Source organism: Amblyomma maculatum, chromosome 11 (genome assembly GCF_055883805.1).
Source record: "Amblyomma maculatum isolate TAMU_Amacu chromosome 11, ASM5588380v1, whole genome shotgun sequence".
Classification (NCBI taxonomy): domain Eukaryota; kingdom Metazoa; phylum Arthropoda; class Arachnida; order Ixodida; family Ixodidae; genus Amblyomma; species Amblyomma maculatum.
In genome coordinates this window covers 81,795,703-81,823,105 of record NC_139354.1, presented here as the reverse complement: position 1 = coordinate 81,823,105, position 27,403 = coordinate 81,795,703, and the positions used below count along the sequence as shown (strand labels likewise).

Here is a 27,403-nt window from a genome sequence, read left to right as displayed (position 1 = left end):
GTCGGCGCTGTGGGGTCGAAGTGACGTAGGACAGGCGCTGCCGTTAGGATGCGGCGTAAAGCATTGGGGGCATCATCGCACGTTGGCGACCACGACGAAAGGTCGGAACTGCTAGGTCTGTCAAGGGAGCAGTAATTGAAGCAAAATTTCTAATAATGCGGCGAAAGTAAGAGCACATCCCGAGGAAGCTACGTAGATATTTGATGGAAGTCGGTTTGGCAAAGGCTGCTACGGCACAAAGTTGGCCAGAAAATGGAGATACACCTTTTTTGGATACAACGTATCCGAGAATGGTGAGCTGGCGGGCGGGAAAACGACATTTTTGCAAATTCAGCTGCAGTCCGGCATCAGATAGGCAGGCCAAAACGTGCTTCAGACAATAGAGGTGTGTGTCAAAGTCAGGAGAAAAGACGACAATGTCGTCGAGGTAGCAGAGGCGCGTCTTCCATTTTAGGCCACGCAAAATGGTGTCCATCATCCGCTCAAATGCTGCCTGAACATTACAAAGGCCAAACGGCATAACTGTAAATTCGTACAAGCCGTCGGGAGTTACAAAGGCAGTTTTGGGTGGATCAGCCGCTTCCAGGGGACTTGCCGGTACCTTTGAACGTAGGTCTAGGGACCAAAAGAGCTCCACGCCTTGCAAACGATCGAGAGCATCGTCGATAGATGGGAGAGGGTAGACGTCCTTTCGCGCAATCTTATTAAGGCGGCGACAATCGACACAGAAGCGGATAGAACTATCTTGATTTTTTACGAGGACAACAGGTGACGCCGAAAGGCTGCTTGAGGGCTGAAGCACGCCATTCTGAATCATTAGGTCGACTTGCTCTTCAATAGCCTGGCGTTCGGTTGCAGACACGCGGTAGGGGCGCTGTCGCAGTAGTGCGTGGGAGCCGGTGTCGATGCGATGAGTGACTGTAGAAGTTTGAGCCGAAAGAACTTTGATGAGAGTCGGAGGAGCGAAAGTGAAGTACTATAATTAAAAGCTGAGTGCGCTGCGCCAGAGGCAGATCGGCGTGGATGAAACGGAGGAACAAGTCTGTAGAGGGGGGAGCGGGTGCAGGTGAAGGGGGCTGAGCAAAGTCAAGGCAGACTTTGAGGCATCGTCAGGTTCCTCAGAGATCAGAAGAGATGCGAATGGCTGGATACTGCCGAGGCATTCACATTGGCGCAAAGCAATAGGGGAGTTAAATGGGCTAGAGATCCATAACATAGAAAGGCCAGCGGAAATAGCAAGCACAGCGTAGGGCAATGGAAGGCACTTGCGGCACAGGAAAATATGGGCTGGTGTGAAGAGAACGGTGTCATCGCTAACAGAGGCACAAGCGACACGAACAAGCATAGAAGAGCAGAGAGGAAGGTCGATATCTTTGGCGACGAGGGCTTTAGCACTGAACTTTGATGAATCAGCGTCTGGTAAGGCATCGCGCACAGTCGACAACCCCACTTCAACTCGAGCACATTCGATAATACCAGCGGGACGCGACAGGAAATCCCAGCCGAAAATTACAGCGTGTGAGCAATTTGGCAGCACGACGAACTCAATCGTATAAATGAAATTCTAGATAACTACTCGAGCGGTGCATGCTGCTACAGGCTTGATATGCTGAGCGCTGGCCGTTCGCAACGAAAGCCCCGCAATTGGCGTCTTCACATTGTTTAAAGAGCTACATAGTTGAGCTTCCATAACGACATCGCAGCACCAGTGTCAATTAGAGCCATGACAACACCCTCGACGAAAACTGCAATAAGGTTTGCCGGCGACAGATGAGGACTTAGGGAAGTTCGACGGGGTCGCAGTTCTCGCCCCAAGAACTGCGGCCTCTAGTTTTTCTCACGTGAAGCGTTCTGTCGACGTCGCATCGGAGAGATAGACCAGCGTCGCGGCGACGGTGAACGGCGGCCGGACATGGCTGAGCGGTCTGGGCTGGCTGGAGGCTCAGTAGGCGGGGAATACTGAGGCGTCGAAGACCAGTATTCAGGACCATAAGTAGGTGGTGCTGACACTGGCAGAGGGTTTCGGCAATAACGAGAAATATGCCCAGCCAGCCCGAAAGTGTAACAAATTGGCCGACTATCTGTCGTGGGCCAGGGGTTGCGTGGTTTTGGAGCTGGTCGAATAAACTGCGAAGGTTTTCGAGCAAGACTAGGAGGCGGCTGAACGTAGGCAGGTTGCGGCGGAGCATATCTAGGTGATGGTCGGGCAGCAACAGCCGCATATGTCAACGGGGCTGCGACAGCCGTGCACTGAGGGGCCGGGGGAAGGGATCTACCTGTTCTTGAATGATCTGGCGCAAACTGGGAGCGAGGTGTGAGGAAGGCCTTTTATGGCAGGACATAAGGGAGAGCTGTCGAGCAGCTTCTTCCCGAATGAAGCTCTTGATTTGTGGCAGGAGCGCGGAATGTTCAGTTGCATCTGTCAGGCCAGCAAGCGACTCTGAGTGCATGGTGTTCACACGAGTTATGGTCCTTGGTTTGCGCAGTTCATCATAACATTGACGCAGTGTGACCGCTACAGCGACGGTGCGAATATCTCGCGCAGTCAGCATCTGAAAGGCGTCTTCATCGACGCCTTGCTGAATGTGCTTGATTTTGTCGGCCTCTGAAATCTGAGCGTTCACGCGCTTGCACAAGTCGACGACGTCCTCGATATACCTCGTGAAATTCTCTCCAACCTGCTGAGACCGCGCACGCAAGCGCTGTTCAGCGCGGAGTTTCCTCACAGCCAGACGGCCGAAAGCTTCAGAGAAGCTGGCTCTTGAACACCGACCATGATGGAATGTCCACTTTAAGGTTCCGAAACCATAATTTGGCTATGCCGGTGAGATAGAAATCACGTTGCTTAACTTCGTTTCCGCGTCCCATTTGTTGTAAGCGCTCACTCGCTCATAGGATGAGAGCCAGTTCTCGACGTCATGGTCGTCAGTGCCGCTGAAGATGGCAAGGTGTCGCTGGCGGCGGGAGCCGTAACAGATGATGGCCGAGCCAACTTGTACGGCTTGGTAGTTAACGTCCTCAGGCATCGCAGGTGGTGGTAATGTGCGGCTGCGGAGTTCCAGGGCTAGAGGATAGATCTTAACCGGCAGCTCCACCAAATGTAAGAGGGGGGTTTATTGAGCAGATCAGCAGGACTCGATCAGCAGGACTGGGCAGATCAGCGGCGAACACAACGACAGCGAGCACCGTCAGGAGCAACACTCGCAGCGACCACGATGCCACTGCCTGGAATGTTTCTCATGCACTACTTCCTCTACACAAATGCAATATCTTAATAGCATGAAAACGCGTATTGTGCCTCTGCAGCAGTGAAAGTATGCCTGAGATGGTCTTGTGTTCCACAGTGGCGGCATCTGTGGTACGACCGCATTATAGTGCGCCAACTTCAATGGCCCATGAGTCATCTTCGGAGCTATTTCATTGCCTGAAGAAGTAATTGGTAGCGCTGAAGAAAACAGAATGCGAACATGCAATGTACAGAGAGTCTGCTGCTAGACTGCAGTGACGAAGTTCTCACTGCCGAAGAGCTATACAAGCAGCGACCAAGGGTCTGTCAAACCTGGAATGAGGGCTTGAAATGTGATCTGGCTATGTTTACCGACAGCATATTGGACCAGCAGTCAAACTAGGTCTCGTACCAGTGCGCTATGGCTGCAGCTGAGCGAACCTGATGGCAACACCACCTGAAGGGAGATAACTGTAAGCCACCGTAGTTCTTAAGTTTCTAAATAATGCTTACGTGATTTGTGCTCTAGCATAGACTACTAGCCGCACGAGATACACTACCGGTACTGAACAAGACAAATCGAGTTCTAGAACCTCTAGCATTAGGCACAAAATTGTCGCGCTGAAAAGTACCACTCCAATACAAGTGGGGCGGTTTCTGTTGTCTTGTGGACTATCCATGAATTAAATAGCGGCCAGACGCGTGACCTATAATTCACGCTAACGAGCGATGCTTCTCGCCATTTCGTGGGCTGACCAAGAAGAAGGAAATAAATGGCAAGCAGATGACTCTGATGCGAGGGAGGCGGATGGCATCACTTTTGCTCTTTATGAACGCAATCTCATGCCTTGTGGCGAGGTGTTTCTAGCTGTCATTTGCTGACCGGATAAAGAAACCGATCTCCTTTTGTTGGAGCATGCTGCGCTGTATTTCTGTGCTTTATGCTTCATCTTGTTTGGCTCGCGGAATCTGCACATCAATAGTTAGCCTTTTCTTTCTGCCTCTTTTCGCAGGACGTTTACTTTGGAACCGTGGCTACTTAATCGCGGATTCTACATTGGCACACAGCTATAGCAAAATTTTGAACCCTGTATCTGGTGTACTGCTCCTTGTCCTTTGGTGCAGTACCCATTTGTAATGGATTGGGGTACTTGGTTCCTCGCTCCAATGGCAGGTCATTTCGCGCACTAACGCTGCCATTTATTTTACATCTAACAGGTTTTGTTTACCGGGTAAACTGATCGAAAGCTCGCAGTACAGTCGGCGGCGAGTGGTCAACCAAATGGCCTAACAACGAGTGCTGACAAACCCCCATCCATCAAAAAAAAAAACAGGAGGACGTTTAGAGTATGTTTCTTGTTTGCATGACTTCTTTCGCCTAGATCTCATGCCATTTTGCTGCATTACATGAAGCTCTATGAATCGGCATGCCTGGCGCATCACACGAAAACAACTCGGCGGCGTCATGGCACAATACCTCCCCTACACCGGCTGTACTCCCAGAGTAGCATGTTCTTCAGCATGAACTCGGCGAGCAAGGGCAAGCAATCCAACAACAATGCTGACCACGTTTCATTCTCAGCCTCTCCAACACTAAACCTCAAATTCGAACAATCCTGTTCGAGCCTCCAGGAACCATGTGGCATCCAGACAATACTTAGGCGTCCGTTCTTCTCGCTCTTTGCCTAACACAGTCTGTGTGGCCATTCTATACAATCAACTTCCACAGGGCTGCAGAGCACGTGTTTTCACTACGGACGAGGAGGCTATTTCAGTCCTAACTTCACAAAACACCGAAACTGGCCCTTACTGGGAATTAAGAATTTAGCGGCGCTTGTAGTCCGGCCGCTTGTAGCCCGGTCGCCTTTCCACAGTGTCTTAATAGGACAGGCAACTGTCGCATGGGTCGGCCGCTCAGTCCTACCATGAACTTTAAAAATCTGTCCTAACGACCAATTTGAACTCATTACCAAAGATGACGTCAAACTCAGTCAAACCAAATGGCTTTAATGTAAATATTCACAAAGACATTATACTAAGCTCCGGCGAGAACTTTAACCTCTGGCCCTTCAAGGACTGAGACGGAGTCTTACCGAAGACGTTACGCTCAGTACCAACTAGCAACTAAAACTCAGTGCGACCGAAGATGTCTGCGAATGCGCTGCTCGGCCTTCTTAGTCGAGAGGCGGGATCAAAATACGGATCAGGTTCCTCATCGTATTCAGATATGTGGCGCAAACAAAGACAAACACAGGAGAAGATCCACAGCACACGCGCCTCTCTTCTCCTGTGTTTGTCTTTGTTTGCGCCACATATCTGAATACGATGATGCACCAACTAGCCTCTCAAGCCGTTATTTTGGGATCAGGTTCCGCATAGTGAAGACTGCATCGAGTTGTACAAACTCGTGTCATAAGCTACAAAGAACAGAACAAGACAAGTCTGTCGAGGGGAGTCAGATGCATATTTTCGTGGCCAGGTGACCACATGGACAAGACTTTGTGCGAACGCTAGAGAAAAACCTGCCTACTGTCTACAATGGTAGTAGTGGTGATCGTAGGACCAATAAATCGAGACGGCACTAACGTGCATGAGACGAGGCCAAACAAATTGCGCGCAGCTGCAGTGGTTTTATGCCGATTAGCAGTTCGAGGGCGGGTACAGTCTGTAGGCTTCGAACACTTGCGGTGAAGATCCTACATGCCGCGTAGAATTCTGATCGGCTTTTAAATCAATGCAAGCGTTTTTCGTGCGTTTACTTGGTGATTTATTCCGCCATATCTTGAAGTAAAGTAATTTTGCAGTCACCTGTATATTGATGTCAGATTCATGAACCAAAATTTGTTTATCAGATTAGCTGAAGACCCTTCATTTGATCCCTTGAGATGCGAGGAGGCATTATGGGATATTTGTTTTTAAGAGCGCGCATACATTTAGGAAAGGCCGACTTCAGTGAGCTCAGGAGCTTTGCTCTATGTCCACTGAAGGGAATTAACATTATCGCACAGTGAAGTAGCTGTTATCCAAGGCAAAGGCTTGCTGGGGCAGGGATGTTGCTTGCGAATATCCAGCGTGAACGATAAGTTATCAATTTGCGGCACGCTTTGGGCTCTTGCTCCCGGATCCCTGCATCTTTATTTTGTTCCTTTTCTTTTGAGCAGTTAAGCGGTTAGTGATTGTTGTTGTCTTTTGGAAACGTGACATGTACCTATAAGGTAGATGCTTTAGAGGTCAAGGATTAGTGTAATTGTCGGCGTAATCACATGGCTGCCAATTTAGTTCATCAGGCGATCTCCGACCCACTCGGTGACCCGAGCCTGGATGTCGGGGACTGAGCATTGCAGCACGTCCTCTCACTCCTTCAGAGATAGAACCAGCAGCAAATCTGTGGGTTACGGATAAGCCTCAAACTCTCGTAATGTGGCCTAAAGTGGCGTCAATGTCACATACTTCGCAGTTGGTGCCAACGAGCTCTTTAAAGCTTTGCGAATATACGTTTGGTCAGGGGAAGGAGCGAGTTTGTAGCTGGCGCCAGAGTATCTGCTGGTCCTTTATGATCAATGTGTGGGAGAAACGATGCGCCTTTGCGTAGTATCATGGGGTAAGAGCAAGCCCTCGCTCGGGCCTGTTGACGAATTCTCGGTGGAGTCAACGCCCGCCAACGAATCCCCGGGCATTTTGTGAGCCTTCTCGTATTTGAGATTCGCCGAATGAGCCGGAACCCATACAAATTCTATCGGCCTATCAGGGCCGGGACGGCAGCGTTTATTATAGCGGCAGCCTATAGACGGTTCCTCCTGAGATTCCGTTTGGCTGTTTTAGAGTCACTGACTATTATATATTCACTGGCACAAGCGATCGCCAGTGCGATGGCTGCCTTCTCTGCAACCTCGGAGCTTGTGGCTCAGAGAGCAGCTGCAGATAAGAGTTTGGAAGGCGCGTGCTAGCGGGCCCAAGTCACTGCCCTGATCGCAAAAACTCGTTTTGTCTCATAATATTTGGCCGGAACTACCTACCCGACCGATTAGTTTCCTTCGTGTTGGTGTGTAGTGTTCGGACGCATTCATGGTGGATGGGGCGCATATTTGCAGGGAGAGGCTTTATGAAAATCGCCTTGCTGTTTTCTATGGGTATTTGCGCCGGATCATTCGCCATGGGTTTGGCATTGATACCTAACCTTGGCAAGAGAAACGTTCCGACTTTGGTGTGCGCCAGTCTGGAGTACTGTGATATTAGGTGCGCTTCCTTGAGTTCGTCAAATGTGTTGTGCATTACAAGCGTAAAGAGCTTATCGGTTGGAATGTTCCTCGATAGTCATAGTGCTGTCTTGTAAGCTTGCCGGATAACACGCTGAAGCTTTTCCTTTTAATCTTAGGAGAGGCCAATATAGGCCAAGGTGTTGACTAACCTTGATGACGAAAGCCTAAATGATTTCAAGGTGTCGCTCTTTGATGCAAATCATCTTGTTGGTGCTTTGCTTGATCACTGTGACTGTTTAGATGACAGTTCTGGTGAGTTAACTGTAGCGTACTTGAAAACGTACGTCTGTATCATATCACGCGTCTGCGTAGCACTGGTCAGGTCCGGCCGCGTGCCGAAGAGAAGGAGGCAGCGCGGGAATGAGCTCTCCAGAAGCTCGGTCATTTTTGGCCTCGGATTGACACTGCCTCCACCGCTCCTCCAAATACTCCTCAATACTTGTGGACGTGGCCGACCCTCCTTGGCGACCTCCACATGTGGGTACTAGGACGTGATTCGAACACGCGTACAGGCAGCGTCTGGCCGAGGCCAGAATTATCAACCGTTCTAAAGCGTTGGTGCTGGTCTTGCCTTGTTCTTCTTTGCGGCACACGGCTGTTGCTAGGCACGCGCGTCGCTACGATATATTTAAGATGAAAATGGTTAACGCCTAAAGACTCTTGCTTTACATTTCTTCTGTCTTGTGAGTCTGGGGTAGGGAATATAAACGACAAAAATTATACTAATATATTTTACGCTAGAAGTTGTTGTGTTCCGCTTTGTCAAATATTTGATGCACTTCTGTGGTATCCTAATCAGTGCAGAACCTTAATTATGATTTATCGGTGTCGCTACGCATTTTCTAACAAATGTCGTGATCTTTTGTTGTCATGGTAGGAACACGATAGCCCTCACACATTTGTCTAAAACGCGAAGTTTTGCTCAAAGAAAAAAACAACGAAAGAGTGCACTTTTCCAGCTCCTCGTTTAGAGTTTAGCTTTCAGCTTGCACTCAACTTTGATACTATCGATCATCTGGGACATAATTTTTTACTAATGACATAGTCTAGCTGTTTCCGGTGTAATGTTAGAGTGCGGTAAAGATTTCGCATGCAGCTTGACATTCTCCAGTCTGAAATGCCTGTAATTGCGTTTATAAAATTTTGCGCTTTCGCTGGAGACTAATTTTGCCAGAAATACAATACGTTATTTTTACCTCACGTTTGAACATTTCTGGTCAGTGATTAGTGTCTCTAAAGTTAATTTGTTCCCTGCAACAATACAGAGCGACATAACAGGAGAGTGCTATCCGGTGCTTTCATCCTGTAGCTGCGAAAAACAAATAATGTCTGCAAATAAAGAAGCGTTTACAAGAACATGCTTAAGAACATATTCATTTTTTCTCCAGCCGAATACCATTTTATTGCGAAAGCAATATCACGCCACATCTAATCATTTGTCGCTGTGTGCCGTGTCCATGTCGCTGTCTGTGGCCTCTCATAAAAAATTCAGCCCGCCATGACGTTTGAATTCACGTTACCCCTATGCCACTGGCAGGAGCTGCCAACTCGGGTCGCTCTTTTCATACGGGCGGGGTGGGGGGGATAGCGAAATCAGTCTGCGAGAACTGTTTGCATTCTGATTACCCCTTCGACACGCAGGCACGTAAGGGAATAATGTAGCAGGCAAAAGAAGCTTCCGCCGTTGCTTTCACAATTCAACTAGGATTAGTCATAGCTAAACCTCTTGTAATGTTCTATTTTCCCAGTCATAGGCGACAAGTTCGGGTTTTTAAAGTGTAACTGCATTTCCCAATTTTGCTCTGAAATTCCGCAATTAGCTGCCCCTTAACGGAAAGCCTATTCAGCAGGCATATAAAATCACAGTCCTCAGTATTTCTTCGCTGAAATAGTTTGATACTTGATTGCAGGATTTGTTTAACTGCTATTTGAAATATCCGGTTGTATATATAATTTGACGTAAATATTACTTGATTCTTGCACGTTCGCAAGTCGGTTCCAGAAAAATCTCTCCGTACGTTCATTTAAAGTTTTAGAATAATTGTGTAATGGTTATTTCGAAAGTTCCTATTAAGATTAAAGCTAATGATTTCTTCGAAACGTAACATTGTGGAGAAGGCAGCGAAAGTACACACGTAATTGAGCTGACATTTCGCGATATATACTACGACCAATAAAGCTGCTCTCTCGCTCGTTCCATAAGGAATCCCACAGTGTACATTTTGCAAGAAGGGTATGCAGAAAAAATACGTCCTCATTGGTGATGCGAGTTTCTTCTGGAGATCCAGAAAACAAAAGCGTTAAAAACCCCGTTTTGTAAAAATGTCTGCTTTGTAAGCGAAACATTCCGAGCACAGCTAAGACATGTAGTACTTGGCATGTGGTACAGCAGGGCACAAATTGCTCGGTGGTTTTGTGACGTTATTAAACCAGATGAGATCCAACTGGCAGCAACCTACCGGAGGTGGCTGCGGCTGCCACTTCATGTAGCTTCTTTTAGATGGGAGGGTTAGGTGAAAATTAACTCATTAGGGTCCTTAGCCTCGGGTCAGGTATGCTAATCCATGAGTTCATGCACGCATGTACGACGTGGATAAATCAGGAATTCATGTCGATGCCAAGTAATTCTTCAAACACTGTAATATCTTGCGACGATTCTTAATCGGTATGCATGAAAATAGACAGATACAGATTACGAAGTTTATGGTTAATCCGCGAGTAAAGAGCAAGTGGAAGCACAAGGATCTACATCGCCATGTCAGAGGGCTAAAGAGCAGCACACTAGTGAAGACGAGCATAAAAATATTATTATTTTGGCACAACTCCCAACTTGGTGGAAATAGCGAGGTAAGGACATGCAGTTTAGGTAGGATATATATTTATATTGGTATAGAAAGTAATGGGGGGTTTGTGCGTCATTCTGTGTCTTCTTGCTGCTAAGATTGTAGTCGTCTGGAGCATCTGTAAACTATTTTACAGTGCCATACATGCAGTTATAGTTGTTATTATCAAGTCGGGGAACATAGGTCTGTCACAGTGAATAAACTACTCTTACTGTGATTGTTTAATTTTGTTTCAATTGTTTTCAAAGGGCTTTAAACTTATTACCTTACCGAAGCCATTGCTATGCTGAATCGCAAGACCGAGTGTTGCTGTCTGTGGAAGATATAGCAAAGATTATTTAGTTCATTTATTATTTCATTTATGTGAAAATCTACTATACTACCACCAATTAGTTCCTAATAAAATATGTGCACCTTGATTGATATCATGTGCAGTGCCACCGCTGAAAACATCGTACTCTACGCTGTAAAAGCGGAAGCCGTCATGTCGACAGCAGTGCATAGAGTTATGAAAATAACTATATATCATATTCACCATGTCCGGATTTGCAGAAAAAAAAATATTATCTTATAAAATGGTTCATATTGTTTTGATGTATTCCTGGGCACCATATAACGGTAGTCGAGAAAAAAATCGGCGGGGGTTTAGTCATGGCTTGAACCTAGTGATAGAGTGTAATCTGTGAGTGTTGCAGCGACAGCCTTTTAACACCTGCTATTCAATCCGCGGTTTTTCGTAATTTTTAATAAATTAGATTTTGGGGAAAGCGCCTTATACTTTTGACTGTACTCCACGAAATTGTAGACACCTACAGGTCATGATTATTACTTCATATTTAATTTATAAGAAGGAAATGCGCGTTATCTGTCTTTGACCTTGAAGGTTTTTCACGGTGAAAACCTCCGAGACACTAGCGGCTCGTAAATTAATTAGGTTTTGGAGATAGGAAAGAGCCTTGTACTTCTGAACGTACACCACGGAATTATGGACACTAACACTTAAGGACGTAAAAACCATGTTCTCGTATTTTTGCTTTTTTTATTGTGAATTGTGTTATAAAAAAAGGAAAGCGCTGTATCTGTGTTTGATCTTCAAGGTTGTTCATGGTGACATCGCACCCCCCCCCCCCCCCATTCCACACCTGTCTCTCCATTTAAGGAAAGCGCAGTAAACATCTGGGTGCAATACCACGAAATGGTGGACAATGACACTATTTACTTATTGGAGAAGAAAAAATGAATAAAATAGTTTTAGTGGATAGCTGACAAATTGAAGTCCTGAAAGCTTTTCTCCAGTCAGAACAGTAGAAGAGTGTCCCCTGTTTTGAAGCAGAAGGTTCATTACAGCAGGCAGTTTAATTCAAGTGACATTGACAGATATTGCGCCCTTCTCGTCTTATAAGCTAATTCACAATTGAAGCGTAACGTTCACTACTCTAGGTTGTTGGTGTTCTGTGGCTTTAGGTGGTGGTTGTGGTAGTGGTTATTTTATTTATATACAAAAGAAATGAAAAAGATGTTTGCCAGCCCCGGTATCTGCTATCTGATATCTGAAGCACCTGAACTGGGGTGGCGGAAATAAAAGGATAGCGAGGAAGGGGTAGAGGAAATCAAAGAGGTGAACGATAGGGAGAAAGGAAAGGGTAGGTAAAAATAAAAAATAAAAATATACATTATAGAACAATATACAGTAGTTTGCTTGAGGTCCACCAGCAAATGTCTTAGGCCAGCTGTAGGGCCTGCTACTGGCTGTGTAGCTGAGTCACCTCCGCTGCCACGTGCGGACAGAAGAGAAAATAGAGAAGAAAGAAAAAGAAGAGGAAGAGAAAAAATTGGTCTGGCTTAGCTTATGGTTAAGACTAAGATGCGAAGCATACTAGCCTAAAAATATTAAACATTACCTGGCTATACCTAGCTAGCCATTCATACTCAAGACATTACTTGGCTATACCTGGTTAGCCATTTCATAGACAAGAACAACTCATGTGTTACTCTGCTTCTTCCTTTATTTTTCTCAAACCAATAAATACACTATGATGATCAGTAAAGTAATGGCTCTTTGTTTGAACATCGCTTATATCATATTTTCTTCTCCCGTTTCCGTGGCTGCTTGTAACTTGCGCTTTGCGGTCTGGCGAGCCGCCCTCTCCCTGGCCGACATCTGGCTGCTCAACTCACTCAACGAGCGCGTCGCCTTTTATACAATTGCGTGACGTCAGTATCTCCTAGGGGTAGGAGCGGGAGTTAGGCCGCCGGCGGAGGCTGCGCGTCCGCAAGCGAGCGCACAAGTTGAGCCCCAGCTTTCACAGCCGTTGTGACGTCATATCACGTGGTGCGCCGATGTAGGTCAAGTGGTAGCTAGGCGGCCGCGCGCGGCGCAGCAAGGAAGAGCTCGGTTGTGCGGCTAGTATGCTTTGCATAAAAGGCGCGCAGCGACAGCCGTTGTCCACCATATAAGTGGTGGCGGGTGCAATGACGACTTACAACAGATAAAAATTCGGTGGCAGGCTAGCCTCTGCCGCAAGCGGCCGTGACGTGCCTGTCTCAGCCCCCATCAGGGCCAACAGCAGCCACCCTCCCATTATTATACGTAGAACCGGCCTTCATGTGACACTACATTCGATCTTCATGTGGCGTTGAGCTAATGAAGTGCGGATGTCCACGAGTGCGTGGTGTCCACCCGAAGTATACTGCGCTTTCCTTTCACCAAAAAAGTATTCAAAAAGGAACTCGTAGTCGCCGTGGGCGGCCGAAGAGAGCTTTGACTTTGAGTATCACTAATACCATCCAAAGAATTTAAAGCCAGTTTACACTTGGTTCCCTAACGCAAGCCATTAGACGGCAATGCAGATAAACAAGATTGAAACCAAGTCTCAATACTTCACGGACCAATGCAGCGTATTCGTTGCCATAAATAAAGAAGAAAGTAACATTTGAACCTGTGCTTATCCCTGTGTTAAATAAAAATCTTAGGCGTAGCCGTGCGATCGAAGCTTCCACTTCCTTGCAGGTTTAACCAAGGCCAAACTACAGCATTTAGTTTCTTACACTCATTCGCTTTTGAAAGTTTTTTTGTGCAAGGGCTATTCGGAACATCAGAATATGATTAAAGTCGGCATATTTCCAGTGGTTTGCTAAAACATTTATAGGAATAAAGTAACAGTAACAATATATAAAATTCTATCCTGGGCACGGCTCCAGTTCCATTGTTTTATCCAGAGTCGCTATCGCGATACCATCAGTTTTTGTCTATCATAAACCTCGTGAACAGTCGATAAAATACAACTCACTTGAGCACACTGTCTATGCCGTCTATAATTTGCTCATCATCGAATTGAGGGGATAACGTTGCTCGAGTAAACTAGAAAATGATTTGCTACATTTCATTACGTCGAATAGAGCATTTTATGTTCATTTTGTATTGTCCAATCTGACCACTGAATATACCGTAGTCTATAGGTATGTATGAAAGGTAATATCTATCAGCTAGCAGCTATCTTTCCTGTGAGTCAACATAATTTTCCTTCCTTGTGATGTCCGCCACCACCGGGAGTATGGTGTTTGCGAAGCCGCTTTGGTTGCTCAAAAAGCATGATTTCGCAGCTGTGGCTCACTCTGTTTAGTCCAAGATTCTAGAAAATGTGCTGACGCTTGAGTCTTATTATGGGCTTCTTTCCAATTAAACAATAAATAAAACAACTTTCTAAGTAAATTGATCATAATGACAATTGCTATAGTTTATTTCGACACTAGATAAGGGTTTGCGCAAGAACGCGCATTGTGTGGACTTTTCACACCTCAACTGGGCACAAATACATTATATCCGAAATACAATAAACACTACTGATGCATCCGACAAAGCCGTGCAAATGGCTTCCACTGATTGTGACTGTAGATAGCGAGTAATTTGCGGTAATGCCATTTTAATTAATGTGTCGATACTATAAACGTCAGTGGAGTATTGCTTTGCTCCTTCTGCCAATGTGATACATTTGCCACCTGCTGTGTTTGAAACTTGAAAGCTGCATATACAGGGCTACTCGGCTTAATATGCGGGCGTTCTAGACAGTTATGAACCTGCAATTTTCGTACGTTAGTGGGTTGTATGTTCACTGACTACTTTCCTGATACTTATAGTAAAACTCTGGTAAGCGAAGAATGCGGTGTGTCTCGCGTACCAGCCTTTGTTTTCAGCCCGCTTGGATAGCAGCATTGCTTTTCGGCTCAATAATCTTAGCCACACTGGCCTTTGGTCGTCACAAAATTTCTCCGATAGTCACATCGCCTAATTTAAGTAAGACGGAAACTCAGCTAACTGTTTTTGGGTTCATTTACCGTGAAAACATTGTGAACACGCTTGCGGCTATGCCGCCTCATTTCAAGTCAATACGTCGCTTGAGATTCAGCCTTTGATTTTGGAGGGTTGATGCCAACGCATGACATCGTACTGGCATACAGTGAAAATGAACTGGCAGCGTCTCCCAAAACTTGGATGCTGCAGTAGCTTCATTTCCTGGATATGCAGTCAGACATAACAAAAGGCTTGCCAATCGTGAACTGCTGCCACCCACAATTGCTGCCCTTGTTGCTGCCGAATTTCTCTGTTTCATTCTTTCAATAACGTTCAATTCACTAACATTATTATGTAATAAAGCTAGTTAACTGAATTCTAGTTTAACTCTATAAAGCTTGTAGCACTTCGCGCACTCAAATAACGAAGTAACCGCTTATAAATGATTCTTCGCAAAATGTTCTTACCTTATTAATTTCGTATTATGAATGAACTGCCCGGAGAATTTCGTCTGATGTTTTAGGTGCGCTAATTTATAAAGAATATCACAGGGGACCGCTGTTTTCTTAGCACAGAGCGTGCAAGTGTATATTATATTGTTAGTGTATCGCCAGATGATGCACATTTTCAATGTAGTTCGAAATAAACCACATGTTTTGCGATGGGAGAACTCTTATAGGGCTACGTAAAATCTTTGGGAGAGAATGTTTCCCTTATTTTTTTGTGTCCCGTTGGTGATGTTCTTACCACAACCCACGTGGCATTTTTATTCCTAGATTAGTGTGCCGTAGATGTAGATGGAGCACAGAAATAAGAAATTCTGATGTAGAAAGGACTCAAATCGCCTAGGTGAAAACAGTTAGGCTCCGCCTATTCACGCTGCCCAGTCGCGACAGTGCTGCATTCAATATGATGTCTACAAAGTTATCCACACTTGATTAACTACGAACGGTATTTCTAACATTTTCGTGAGATTAGATTGTCTTCACAGGTGATGGAAGAAGTCCTTGCATATTTTATAAATTAGAAAAAGCGGGCGAGAAAAGTTCAAAGGTGAAGGAGAGCGTTGCTAAGCGCGGTGTTGACACCACTGCCATGGTAGATTGGAGCATCTTTAATTCTCATAGCAACAGACATAACGAAGCTGTAGATTGATACTCGAAAATAAATATAAAACAGACGCTGCAAATATTAGGTTTTAGAACTTGATTGAAACTAGCAGCGTACGCCCAATCAGAAATATTTTATTATCTTCGCAAGCTACAGTGACATTTTCACTTTATGTGCTGTACATCTGTACCATCATCCTCAAAACAACTGCTTGCTCAAGTTGTCGGAATTCGCTCGCTTACTATTTTCACACACTGCTGTCCCGGCAGCCGCATCCTGCGGTGTGAGACGGGAACACATAAGACATCCCCAGTCTCGTTTTTCTCTTGCCACACTGCACTTCAAACGTTATATGAATCTCAACAAAAATTGGCTTGAAGGAAGCTAATAACACTTTATTCGAACCTGGAAATATGAAGATTCTGTTCTGTCAGTCACCTGCAAAGCAATATGAAGATTCTGTGCTGTTAGTCACCTGCAAAACAAACCTGACCTAAAAACATTTCTCCAATGCGCACCACGTCTCATTTACGGAGAGGGTCCTTCAATTTGGGCTGGAATTACGTTATTATTCATGCCTGAAAACGTAATGTGCTTTTGATAAAACATCCAGCTAGAACACTCACCGATACCAGGCAGAGCGCCGTATACCTTAGACTCCAGCCGTCCTTTTCCTGTTTTACCGAAGACCGCTCATCTAGTTATGTGCCGCCATCAACATTCCTTAACAGTTGGGCACGTTATGGAGCGGTATCGAGTGAGTCTAATTGTTTGCAGCGATCCCTTGCTGAGGATAAATTGATGGCAGATGCGCATGACGCTTGTCTTTATATACCATGCTCCCTATCACGACTTAAAAAAAATAGCAGCGGCTTAACATGGGTACGGAAGTATATACGTTGCGTGATATGCTATCCCCTGGTTTCGGCATGTTGTCGAGACAATAGGTGAGCTTTTATTGATTAGGAATGAAGAGACATTGGTCGCCACACATCATTTTTTTATTTCATGCAAAGAAAGAAAGAAAGGTGATCAGCCTAGTAACACGCGGCCGTTTTCATTGAATGTATGCAGAAGTCGCTGTCGTCGGTTCTCCTTGATCTCCTCAAAGTTAAATCTGAGTTGCTATGCGCCGCGCCGCCTGTTACGCGCTGCATCCTGGCGAGTCCGCTCGACGAGACATTCTTCTCTCTGTTCAGGCGTCTCTGCTGCTCTCTTGGCCCTTCAGGTTTTACTCTGAGAAGGTGAGTCGCACTGATGACTAAATTAGCCGCCGCTGCCAATATTGGGATGTTTCGTAGTCAATCTAGCCTCCTGAAAATAGAAATAATTATTGCAATACCCAAAATGCATAAGCTGAGTTGTTGAGTATGTACTTAGATGCTGTGTTGTTCTAAGGAGGATACTGCAGAATAAAGCAGCAAAATAATTAGCCCAAATATCATCTCGCACGAACTTGAAAGCACATTGTTCTTAGATACCATATTAAATGAGAGGCCACACTATAGAGACAAAAAGCCATGCATTAATCAAGTCATAGGAAAGGACCTGAGTGGCTTGCGAGGCAAGGTGTCTGATTCGGGATCCAAAGTCTTATAAGGTTCGATTCCCAGCTCAGTCATTTCAGAAAAAATAAACATGTAGTAGCTTCCTTCTTTAGGAACCTTCTCTTCCTCTGTCAAGCTGCAGAGTGTAAGGAAGCTGCGGAAATTAGGCGGGACCGAAGTGACCCGTGCTACCTCCCTTATGCAGACTTAAAAAGGTCGACTGATTATTTCAGTTTTGTGTAGTAAGAAGCAACAATGTTAAAAAATGCAATATTTAAATAATTTTTTGGAGTTGCGTAATATTTATTGACTGTAAAGAAGAGAATGAGAAAGACATTGCCTTCTTTTTCTTTTCCTGTTGTCAAGCGTCATTTTGTTTAACAGGGAATGCGCAGACTGCAGCCATTGGCATTCTGCTTGAAATTTCAAGAGAAACAGAAATATTATAATTTTCTGGCTTGTACGGATGCTACTGCGACCAAACAGCAGGAAATGCGGTATTACAGAGCAGTTCTTTGCGCAAGGCAAAAGCGTTTGAAACTGGGCATGGGGAAGTGATCAATATCGCATCGGTGAATTTGGATTTTAAATAATCTTACTCTGGCTGGCACTATCACTCCTTCTAGCAGCAAACATTGCTAAGTAACGTAGAGAGTGAGCATGTGGTATATCGGCGTGCTTTCCTCTCTTTTAGATGTTCTCCGCATCTCGTAACTGAACAACAGTGCGTTTACGTGCTGTGATGTTGCACAAGCAGGTGACATATGTTCCTGGAGCCTCGGTCTGTTAGTGAGCATGTGTAAAAGTGCTTGTTAAAAGTGTCGTATGCATTCTTCATGCATGTAGAAGTGCGCAACAGACAAATCAACCCATGTTTAACATACTTATTTTAATTTGCTAAGGCATGCTACTACGACGACATCTGTTAATTATGCTATTCGATGTATATAACGGAATATTGAATATTGTTTTCAGAGCATGAGGAAGACAGAAATAAAACTGCATAAAATTATGGAAGAAAATACGGGACCTGATCTCGCATAGTATAAATAGCATTCTACGAAAAATCTAAATTAGTCAAAAAGGCAGGACGAAGATATCCTTACGAAAGGGCAGTTTTATATACATTCGTTTGCAGTTTTAAAACAGTAAATTGTCAAAAGACACTTGGATGCATTTTAAATGAGATGTAATATGAGATACATAGCATTTAAGTAATGTCGAGGAAAACAAATGGACAATATTCTGGGAAGTTGGAAGTAATTTAAACTTTTCTTTTTTTTGGTGAATAAAAATTGCGAACTATTGTTGCTCCGTAGTATTTAAACCCACCGCTGCTTGATGGTAGCATGACAGCATAGGCTTGTATTCTACTGCAAAACTTTCAGGTTTTACTCTGAAAAGGTGAGTCACTTTGCAAAAATTTTAGCGGATGCCATTAGGATTAGAATGTCTCGTTCTCAATCTAGGCAACTGAAAATAGAAGTATTGCAACCCCCATTAGGCGTCAGCTGAATTGTTAAGAATGTACTTAGATGGCGTGTAGTTCTAAGCAGTATGCAGCAAAATGAACCCGCAACCTATTTTGTGTCATTGCAATCTCGCACGAAGTTGTAACCATACACTCCTTAGATACCACATTGAATGGGAGGCCACCCGAATAGATACAAAGCCTTGCTTAATCCAAGTCGTATGAAAGTGTTGCGTGGCCTCTGGGGTAAAGTGTCTGACTCCCATTTTAAATGACTCAGAGGCTTCGATTTCTATCTCATCCGCTCATGTTGAAGGAGTTAACTCCTGCCCGAGTTAGCCCCCTGCCAATCCGGTCATATCGTATTGTTACGGTATCTACAGAATAATCCTGCTTCTCCTGCTATACCTTGATATGGTCACCAAGTTAACCCAGTCAGCTTTATGTAGAGCAGCGAGAAATATAGTATGACCGCCCACTTACCGCACACACTTCAGCATCGTCGCCTTTCTGTTCAATCCCTCAATTATTTGTCACGTTGCCCGCCTCCTTGGAATCAAAGTCCCGGTTATTGCTGCAGCGGGAACGGAGCAGTGGGTGGTAGGACATGAACGGGTTACATGAATGATCTCAGACGGTGTTGCGGGTGGCAAGGATTTGGGTATCAAGGTTTCGACGTCACAATTAATACCTCTCACTTTGCGAGCAACATGGTAAGTTCCTTTGTACTGAGGCAAGCGCATTTCACATAGGCCGAAGCGACGGGACGGGAGCTGCAGTAAAACAAGGAGCCAGGTGCATATTAGATGTCAAGATGGTGGCTGTCATAATAAATCTTCTGAGATTTCGGAGGCACAGCGTCAGCTGAGATAATCATGTCTTGGGTGTTTCTGATGAAGGAATCGGGAGGAAGAAATACCTTGTTGAAGGGGTGCATTGAATCTCGTCCAATAAAAAGATAGAAAGTAGAGTACCCGGCAGTGTCGTGACGGGTGGAGTGATATGCGAAGTCATTAAGGGTAACTCACATCCTAATTGCGATCATCATCTGAGACGTACACAGAGAGTATCTCTGTGAGCGTGCGGCTGAGGCTTTTCGTGAGGCTGTTAGTCTGGGAGTCGTACACTGTACTAATATTGCCGCAGAAGGTACGTTGTATGATCCGCGGTGAGCATGAACACTCGCAGCTGGCACTTGGCCGTTGCGGGGTCCTGAGATCTGTGTAACTGGACAATAAGCAACGTTCTGTGCTGGCGAGCCAGTCTTTGCAATTTATATGTCAAGATCGTGCAGAGCCGAACAACGTTAACCACAGATGCTCAGAAACCCCTGAACAAGGCGAAAGCTTATTCTAGGAGTGTTTTCGGCCTGATGCAGAATGACAGCTAGCGCCCTGGCTAAAAGGCGACGGCAATAAGCGCAACTATGGAGTGAGGATGAGTTGTCACGCAGTAAAAAAGGCCCGCGGAACGAGAATTGAAGCTTACAAGCGTTAAGGAGCGGCCTAGCTGGTTCTTCATGATGAAAGTTTAGTCAACGTGAATGACGTGGACGCATATACAGGACGTAAACACAAAACGCTGACCAGCCATTTCGACTAAATCTAAATGTCTTGAGATATGCGCCGCTACTGTTCTTCCGAGGCGACAACTAGGAGTAGGTTTCCTTGTCAATAAGTATATAGCGGGTAATATAGATGAATTCTATAGTATTAATGAGAGGGTTGCAGGCATCGTAATTAGGCTTAATAAGCGGTATAAACTGAAGGTTGTACAGGCCTATGCACCTACATGTAGTTATGATGACCAGGCAGTTGAAAGCTTCTATGAAGATGTAGAATCGGCAATGCGAAAAGTAAAAACGCAGTATACTGTACTAATGGGCGACTTCAATGCCAAGGTAGGGAAAAAAACAGGCAGGAGACAAGGCAGTAGGTGACTATGGTATTGTTTCTAGGAATAGCAGGGGAGAGTTACTAGCTAAGTTTGCAGAGCGCAATAACTTACGAATCATGAATACCTTCTTCAGCAAACGGAAGAAACGGAAATGGACATGGAAAAGTCCTAACGGAGACACTAAAAATGAAATCGACTCCATAATGTGTTCAACCCCCGCCATTGTGCAGGATGTAGAGGTAATCGGGAAAGTGCGGTGCAGTGACCACAGGATGGTGAGGTCCCGAATTAACCTAAATCTGAAGAAGGAACGCAATAGATTAGTAAGAAAGAAACCCATCAACGAATTAGCGGTGAGGGGGAGGGCAGAAGAGTTCAGGATCTCACTACAGAATAGGTATTCAGCTCTAACTGAGGATGACGACATTACCCTAGAGGCAAGGAACAATAATTTCAGAAATATCATTACTGAGTGCGCTGTACAGGTAGGCGGTAGGATAGTTAGAGAGGATACCGGTAAGCTGTCTAAGGAGACGAAATATTTGATTAAGAAACGCCAGAGTATGAAAGCTTCCAATCCAACAGACCAGATCGAATTGGCCGAGATATCAAAGCTAATCAATAAGTTCAAGGTGGCCGATATAAGGAAGTATAACATGGACAAAATTGAGCATGCTGTAAAAAACGGGGGAAGCCTTAAAACGGTAAAGAAGAAATTGGGCATAGGCAAAAACCAGATGTATGCGATAAGGGACAAGGCGGGCAACGTCATCACTAATACGGACAAGATAGCCGAGGAGTTCTATACAGATCTCTACAGTAGCCAAAGTAGTCAGGACCGTAATGAGATTGGCAGTAGGGAAAAACAGTCAGACGTTCCACCAGTGACGAAGGACGAGGTCAAGAAAACACTAGAAACTATGAAAAGGGGGAAATCAGCTGGAGAGGATCAGATAACTACAGATTTGCTGAAGGACGGGGGGGATATCGTGCTAGAAAAACTGGCCACCCTGTATACGCAGTGCCTGGTGTCATCGACGGTACTGGAACCATGGAAGAACGCAAACATTATCCTCATTCACAAGAAAGGGGACTCTAAGGACCTTGAAAATTACAGACCAATCAGCTTACTGTCTGTTACGTATAAGGTATTTACTAAGGTAATCACTAATAGAATCAGGACAACCTTAGACTGCAATCAAGCAAAGGATCAAGCAGGGTTTCGGAAACGGTACTCTACTATCGATCATATCCATAACATCAATCAGGGGATAGAAAAATGCTCGGAATATAACCAGCCCTTATACATAGCATTCATTGATTACGGAAAAGCATTTGACTCAGTTGAAACCTCGGCGGTGATGCAGGCATTGCGAAATCAGGGGGTAGACGAGCCGTACGTGAAAGTGCTGGAAAATATATATAATGGCTGCACAACAACCATAGTTCTGCATAAAGAAAGTAAAAAAATTCCCATAATGAAAGGTGTTAGGCAAGGAGACACAATCTCCCCAGTACTATTCACTGCTTGTTTAGAGGAGGTATTCAGAGACTTGGAATGGGAGCAGTTAGGGATAAGGGTAGATGGAGAATACCTCAGTAATCTGCGATTTGCTGATGACATTGCCTTGCTAAGCAACTTGGGGGATGAACTGCAAATAATGATTGATGACCTAGACAGAAAAAGTAGAAAGGTAGGCTTGAAAATAAATATGCAGAAGACTAAGGTAATGTTCAACAGCCTCGGGAAGGAACAGCAGTTTACATTAGGTAGCGAAATACTGGAAGTAGTAGGCGAATATGTCTACTTAGGACAGGTAGTAACCGCAGATCCGGACCATGAAAAGGAAATAACAAGAAGAATAAGATTGGGATGGAGCGCATTTGGCAAGCACTCGCAGATTATGACTAGCAGCTTACCGGTATCGCTCAAGAGGAAAATATACAACAGTTGCATCTTGCCTGTGCTCACCTATGGGGCTGAAACGTGGAGGCTAACCAAGAGAGTTCTACTTAAGTTGAGGACAACCCAGAGGGCTATGGAACGAAAAATGGTAGGGGTAACATTAAGAGATAGGAAGCGGGCAGAGTGGGTCAGAGAAATAACTCAAGTTACCGACATTCTAGTCGAAATTAAGAAGAAGAAATGGGCATGGGCAGGACATGTAGTGCGAAGAGCGGATAACCGATGGTCGCTGAGGGTAACAAACTGGATTCCAAGGGAAGGAAAGCGTAGCAGGGGGCGGCAGAAAGTTAGGTGGGCGGATGAGATTAAGAAGTTCGCAGGGGTCAAGTGGATGCAGCTAGCACAGAACCGGGTTAATTGGAGAAATATGGGAGAGGCCTTCGCCCTGCAGTGGGTATAATCAGGCTGATGATGATGATGATGACTGTTTATCATCCAAAATTGTTTAAAACCAGTCGCACAAGTGACAGGAGCTCGGGCGTCGTCTTCCTCGGCTGACCAGCAAGTTTCAAACGATGGACCAGTATCTCGACTTTGTGCTTGTTGGGCTGCTGGATTTTAAGGTTAGCTGTTCAGACGGGAAAAACTGTGCCCGAGCTCCTGCAATTTGTGAGGCAGGTTTCAAACAAAGTTCCAGCCGTGTGCGTTAATATTCGATAAATTTGGGGCCTCAGATAAACGCTTAATGAGCATTAAAAGCACAAATTAGTGCATTTTCAACATTCTGCAACTTATATTGTCCCTGTGGGTTATCTGCATAAAAACAACGTGCAAAATGCTTTTTGATTAGCTCAAAATGATTACAGTAATAAACACTACAATAATAGCACAATCCTCTCACCCTTTAAGGACACGTAAATATGATGATAATATTGGGAAATAAGATGCAGTAAAAAAAATGGGCCGAGCTTTAGCACCACCTAAAACGATTAGCGGTGCTAAGAACTGTTTTTCATGGTTGAGCGTGGGTTTGCTCGTCGGATTAGCATTGAGACGCTCGTACAGAGTTTGATGAAGCGTTAAGCATGTTTAGTTATTTTTTTCTGAGAAAAGCAAACAGCAGTATGTGTCTCACATCTCGGTGTAAACCTACACTGACTGACTGACGACGAACAAATTTATGTGGGTGATGAAAATGTGGAGTAATTTTTAAAAGGATGTTAAATTTGAAGCAAAATAGTGTGAAACCATAGTTGCATCACTGTTTTGATAAAGCGTCAGGTTAATTTTGTCAGCAAACGCAAACTTTATCTTATAATCTGTAGATGCCATGCCGCAGCCAAGTAAGGCTTTCACGCTCTGACACCGAATATATGCATGATCCAATCAGCTCAATTTAGAATCCAAGTTGAAATAGGGAGCCAATAAAGTATGGCAACGGATTCAGAAGAAAATAAATCTTTTTATTTTGTATATACGATGCATTCTTGCACACAGAAAATTAACAAAGTATGACTTTTCAGGTAATATGCCACTTTTACGTGTCAACTCGGGAGCAGCCGCAATCTCGTGCCTGATTGCTGTTTTACTTCAAGCGGGAGGAGCAAGCACAGAAACACCTGGTGAGCTTTTATTGTCCTGCGATGTTATTGAAAGATATCTCACGTTAGCATTCTTACACACAATGATGAATATTTATTGTTCCGTCTGTAAAAAAAACAACATTAGACACTTAAATGATGCCTCATGTTTTGCTCGACCGCAATAGAGAAGTTGCCGAGTGTAAGCGTCCCCACATTCTTGCGAGTGAAAAATTTTTCTTTACCAAGAATGCCTGAAAACTTACGTTGCAGATAGATATGTGATTGGTGTTTTGCATTGTTTGGGTTTCTAACATTTGCAGGGGCATCATCTTTGTCAGAACTATTTTCCAAAGTGCTTTTAATGTGACCTTGAAGGGGTCGGAATGCTCGTGCCGACAGCGTGTTAGTGATTCCATATATCTCCAATAAGGGATCGTGACGGGGCTATGAGAGAGAAAGGCAACGTTGGATATTAGAAATAGCCGTTTATTTTCAGCACCTCACGAGGTGTTTGATTAGAGAATGGCTCATTTGATGCTTCAAACCGTCTCCTTCGTTAGTGATTGGGGATCCGCTATATTATAGGGAGAAGACCGGTGCCTTTCAGTAGCACTGTGTTCACATCCACTTACTCGGCTGCATCATAGCCGAGGGCAGCAAAAAGAATAACCTTCGTACGAGTCGACGTTCAGTAGCACGAACTTGTGAGCGCAGTTTCAGCGGCATCACTGCAGCCTTATCCGAGAGGGCACCGTCGACTTCTTGGGAGCCTACGTGAGGAAAGGTGAGCTTCCGATATCCATCGCGAACAGAGCTCTGCTACTCTCGGCAACGTCATGGGGCTCTCCTTCTTCTCTTTTCCAACATCTACTGTCACATTCTGCGTCCTTGGTTTCTATTCTTGCTGTTGCTCAAAGATCGATGTCCTTAAGCCTTTACCATCGTGCGCCCATTTCGCCGGGTATAGGAGGCGCCACTCAGTAGAACACTCGGCACGTTAAAACGTCCCTCGCCGTTGCTGGTCAAGACAAGTATTGAAGCCAAGAAAGGGGAAGCGGCGTCTCGAATCGTTTTTATTTTTCCGAGGAATCAGGCGGCGATGCTCTCCCAAGCAACACGCCGTCAATGGACCACCACACGTCCAATATTGGGATATATTGGTCCCAATATTGGTCAATATTGGCGTCTTATTGGGGCGCACAAAGATCCAAGATATATGCCAACCAATTTGACTGGCTCTCCTATCAAAACCAGTATTGGCATACTACCTTGTTTACTGGCATTCAATGGCACTCAATGGCTACTCAATATCTTCCACCCAAGCTCACTCACTGGTTGTTATATCACGGCTATCCCGCTAAGCTCACTGGCCATCCAATATCTTGTTTCTATGCTTATTGACTGGATATTCACAACTGGCATCCAGCCAGATTTATCGGCTACCCAATATTTCTAATCCAATCTTGCCCAGTGGTTTTGCATTATTGGCATCCAGACAGAGCAATTGGCAATCCGGCACATTATAGTGCTGAATGTTTCAATAATCAGTACTACGGCTAGTTGCTATTTCGGGCTATTGGTAATAAGCAACTACAAAGCCATTCCATGCATATGCAGTGCTGATATTTTTCATATAGCTTTTTATAGAAATAAAGCATGCTGAGAATATTTATGCACAGAAAATAATACAGCTGAAAGTTGCATCGCATGGTGATTTATTAGGTGTGCATGGGTTACAGGGCATAGAAATATATAGGCAGAACTCTTAGACTTCAGTGCTCCTGTTTTTGCATCCCTTGGCAAGGTGTTCTCAGGTCCCAGGTTGGAGGAAGGCGCTGAGTTCTCGCAGCATCTTTTGTGGTCGGTTGTAGGGGCAGCAGCTCCCAGCAGCCTTTAAAGATATGGACTTGAGCAGCGTGCATAGCAATGTATTTCCTTTCGCTGATGGCATCTGGTACTAAAGAGCAATATTCATAAATCCCATTAACTGGAAGTAAAACAATATTCATAAATCCCATTAAGAGGGAAAACTTTTGGAAAGTGGAAGTACAGCTAGACCGTGGAGTAAAAATGCAAAATAAAGCACCACCTGTTGGCCCTCAGGCAACTTTCTTGTCTGGTTTACTCAGGTTGAAATAAGCTGCATACTCGGTGAGGCCGGCCATATTAACTTGTTTGCATTGGTTGCGACATCTGGCAGTGCACGGCTTCCCATGTGGATGTGTTGTTGATGCTGGAAACATAAAACAAAATGATATTTGCTGTTATCTATTCGTTAAACGGTAGTCAGTGCTTGCCCCTTCTACTTATAGTGTCTTTGTGATCGAACACCTGTAAAAGAAAATCGTCGTCATAACTGCATGCTTCAAATAAATAGCTTTCCTTTGAATAGTTCGTTAGGGTAGATTGCTGCAAGAACTAAAAGAAACTACCAAAGAAAAAAGAGACGCAAAAAATGGCAGTCGCACTCCGACCGCGGCTGCTAAAATTAGTGTACATCGCATCATTACTGCAAACAGAACATATTAAAATTTGTCAAAGCTGCAGCCAAACCAACGCACTGCACAGATGCTTTGGGGTTTGTATGTTATACTCAAATTGAAAAAATAAAGAAATCCGTAGCTTAGCATCACGTTTGTTGTGGAAACAAGTTTGTACGGGTGGTAAAGTATAAGAACTAAGGTAGCAACTGTAAATAATAATCCACTTTTCAGAACTTTTTTTTTTCATAGAGTTCTCCGCGCGGACAGTAGAAGCTCTTGCACGTAGAAGATAAAGTGTCATGTTCCAGGCAAGCCCCTTTTTCTGCGCGATATAACAATCTATAATTGTGGGTAAGTACATTTTTGAACGAAAAGTTTTTTTTATTATTTCCGCAACTAATCAAATTTAGCAGTAAGAATAAGTGCGTCGGCAGATCTTCTTTCCGGACGCTTTAAGTTTTCTACAAGTGATAGTAAAACTCCACCTGCTGGCTATTTTATGACACTTCTACTACTCGAGATTAGCGCAGGAGAAAGATCAAACGCGTGAATAAGCTACAAGTCATTCAGACCATTCCAAACGCTCATTCATAACGGCAAATTACAATATTAAATATTCGCTGGCAACTAAAAATCATGCCCCAGAAAGCTCAACTTAACCATGAGTTTTGAATATATGTAAAAGAAATTGATCACTTCAGACACATAACACGCGCGATGAAGTTGTAACCTGAAAATCACACAAAACACGCATCATGTTTTACAGGGCCACATTTTTTTTGCGATAC

The 27,403-nt window shown here is 44.5% G+C and overlaps 1 protein-coding gene across 1 annotated transcript in view; it reads left to right on the top strand.

Annotated features, from left to right (window-relative positions):
• Positions 1–2,198: 2,198 nt before the first annotated feature.
• Positions 2,199–27,403, top strand: part of LOC146174264 (neprilysin-1-like) — a 181,257-nt gene continuing 156,052 nt past the window's right edge. Inside the window, exons 1-2 of the mRNA XM_084585364.1 lie at positions 2,199–2,314; positions 4,609–4,766. Of these exons, the coding sequence (XP_084441490.1) occupies positions 2,199–2,314; positions 4,609–4,766 (274 nt within the window). The remainder of the gene's footprint in view (positions 2,315–4,608; positions 4,767–27,403) is intronic.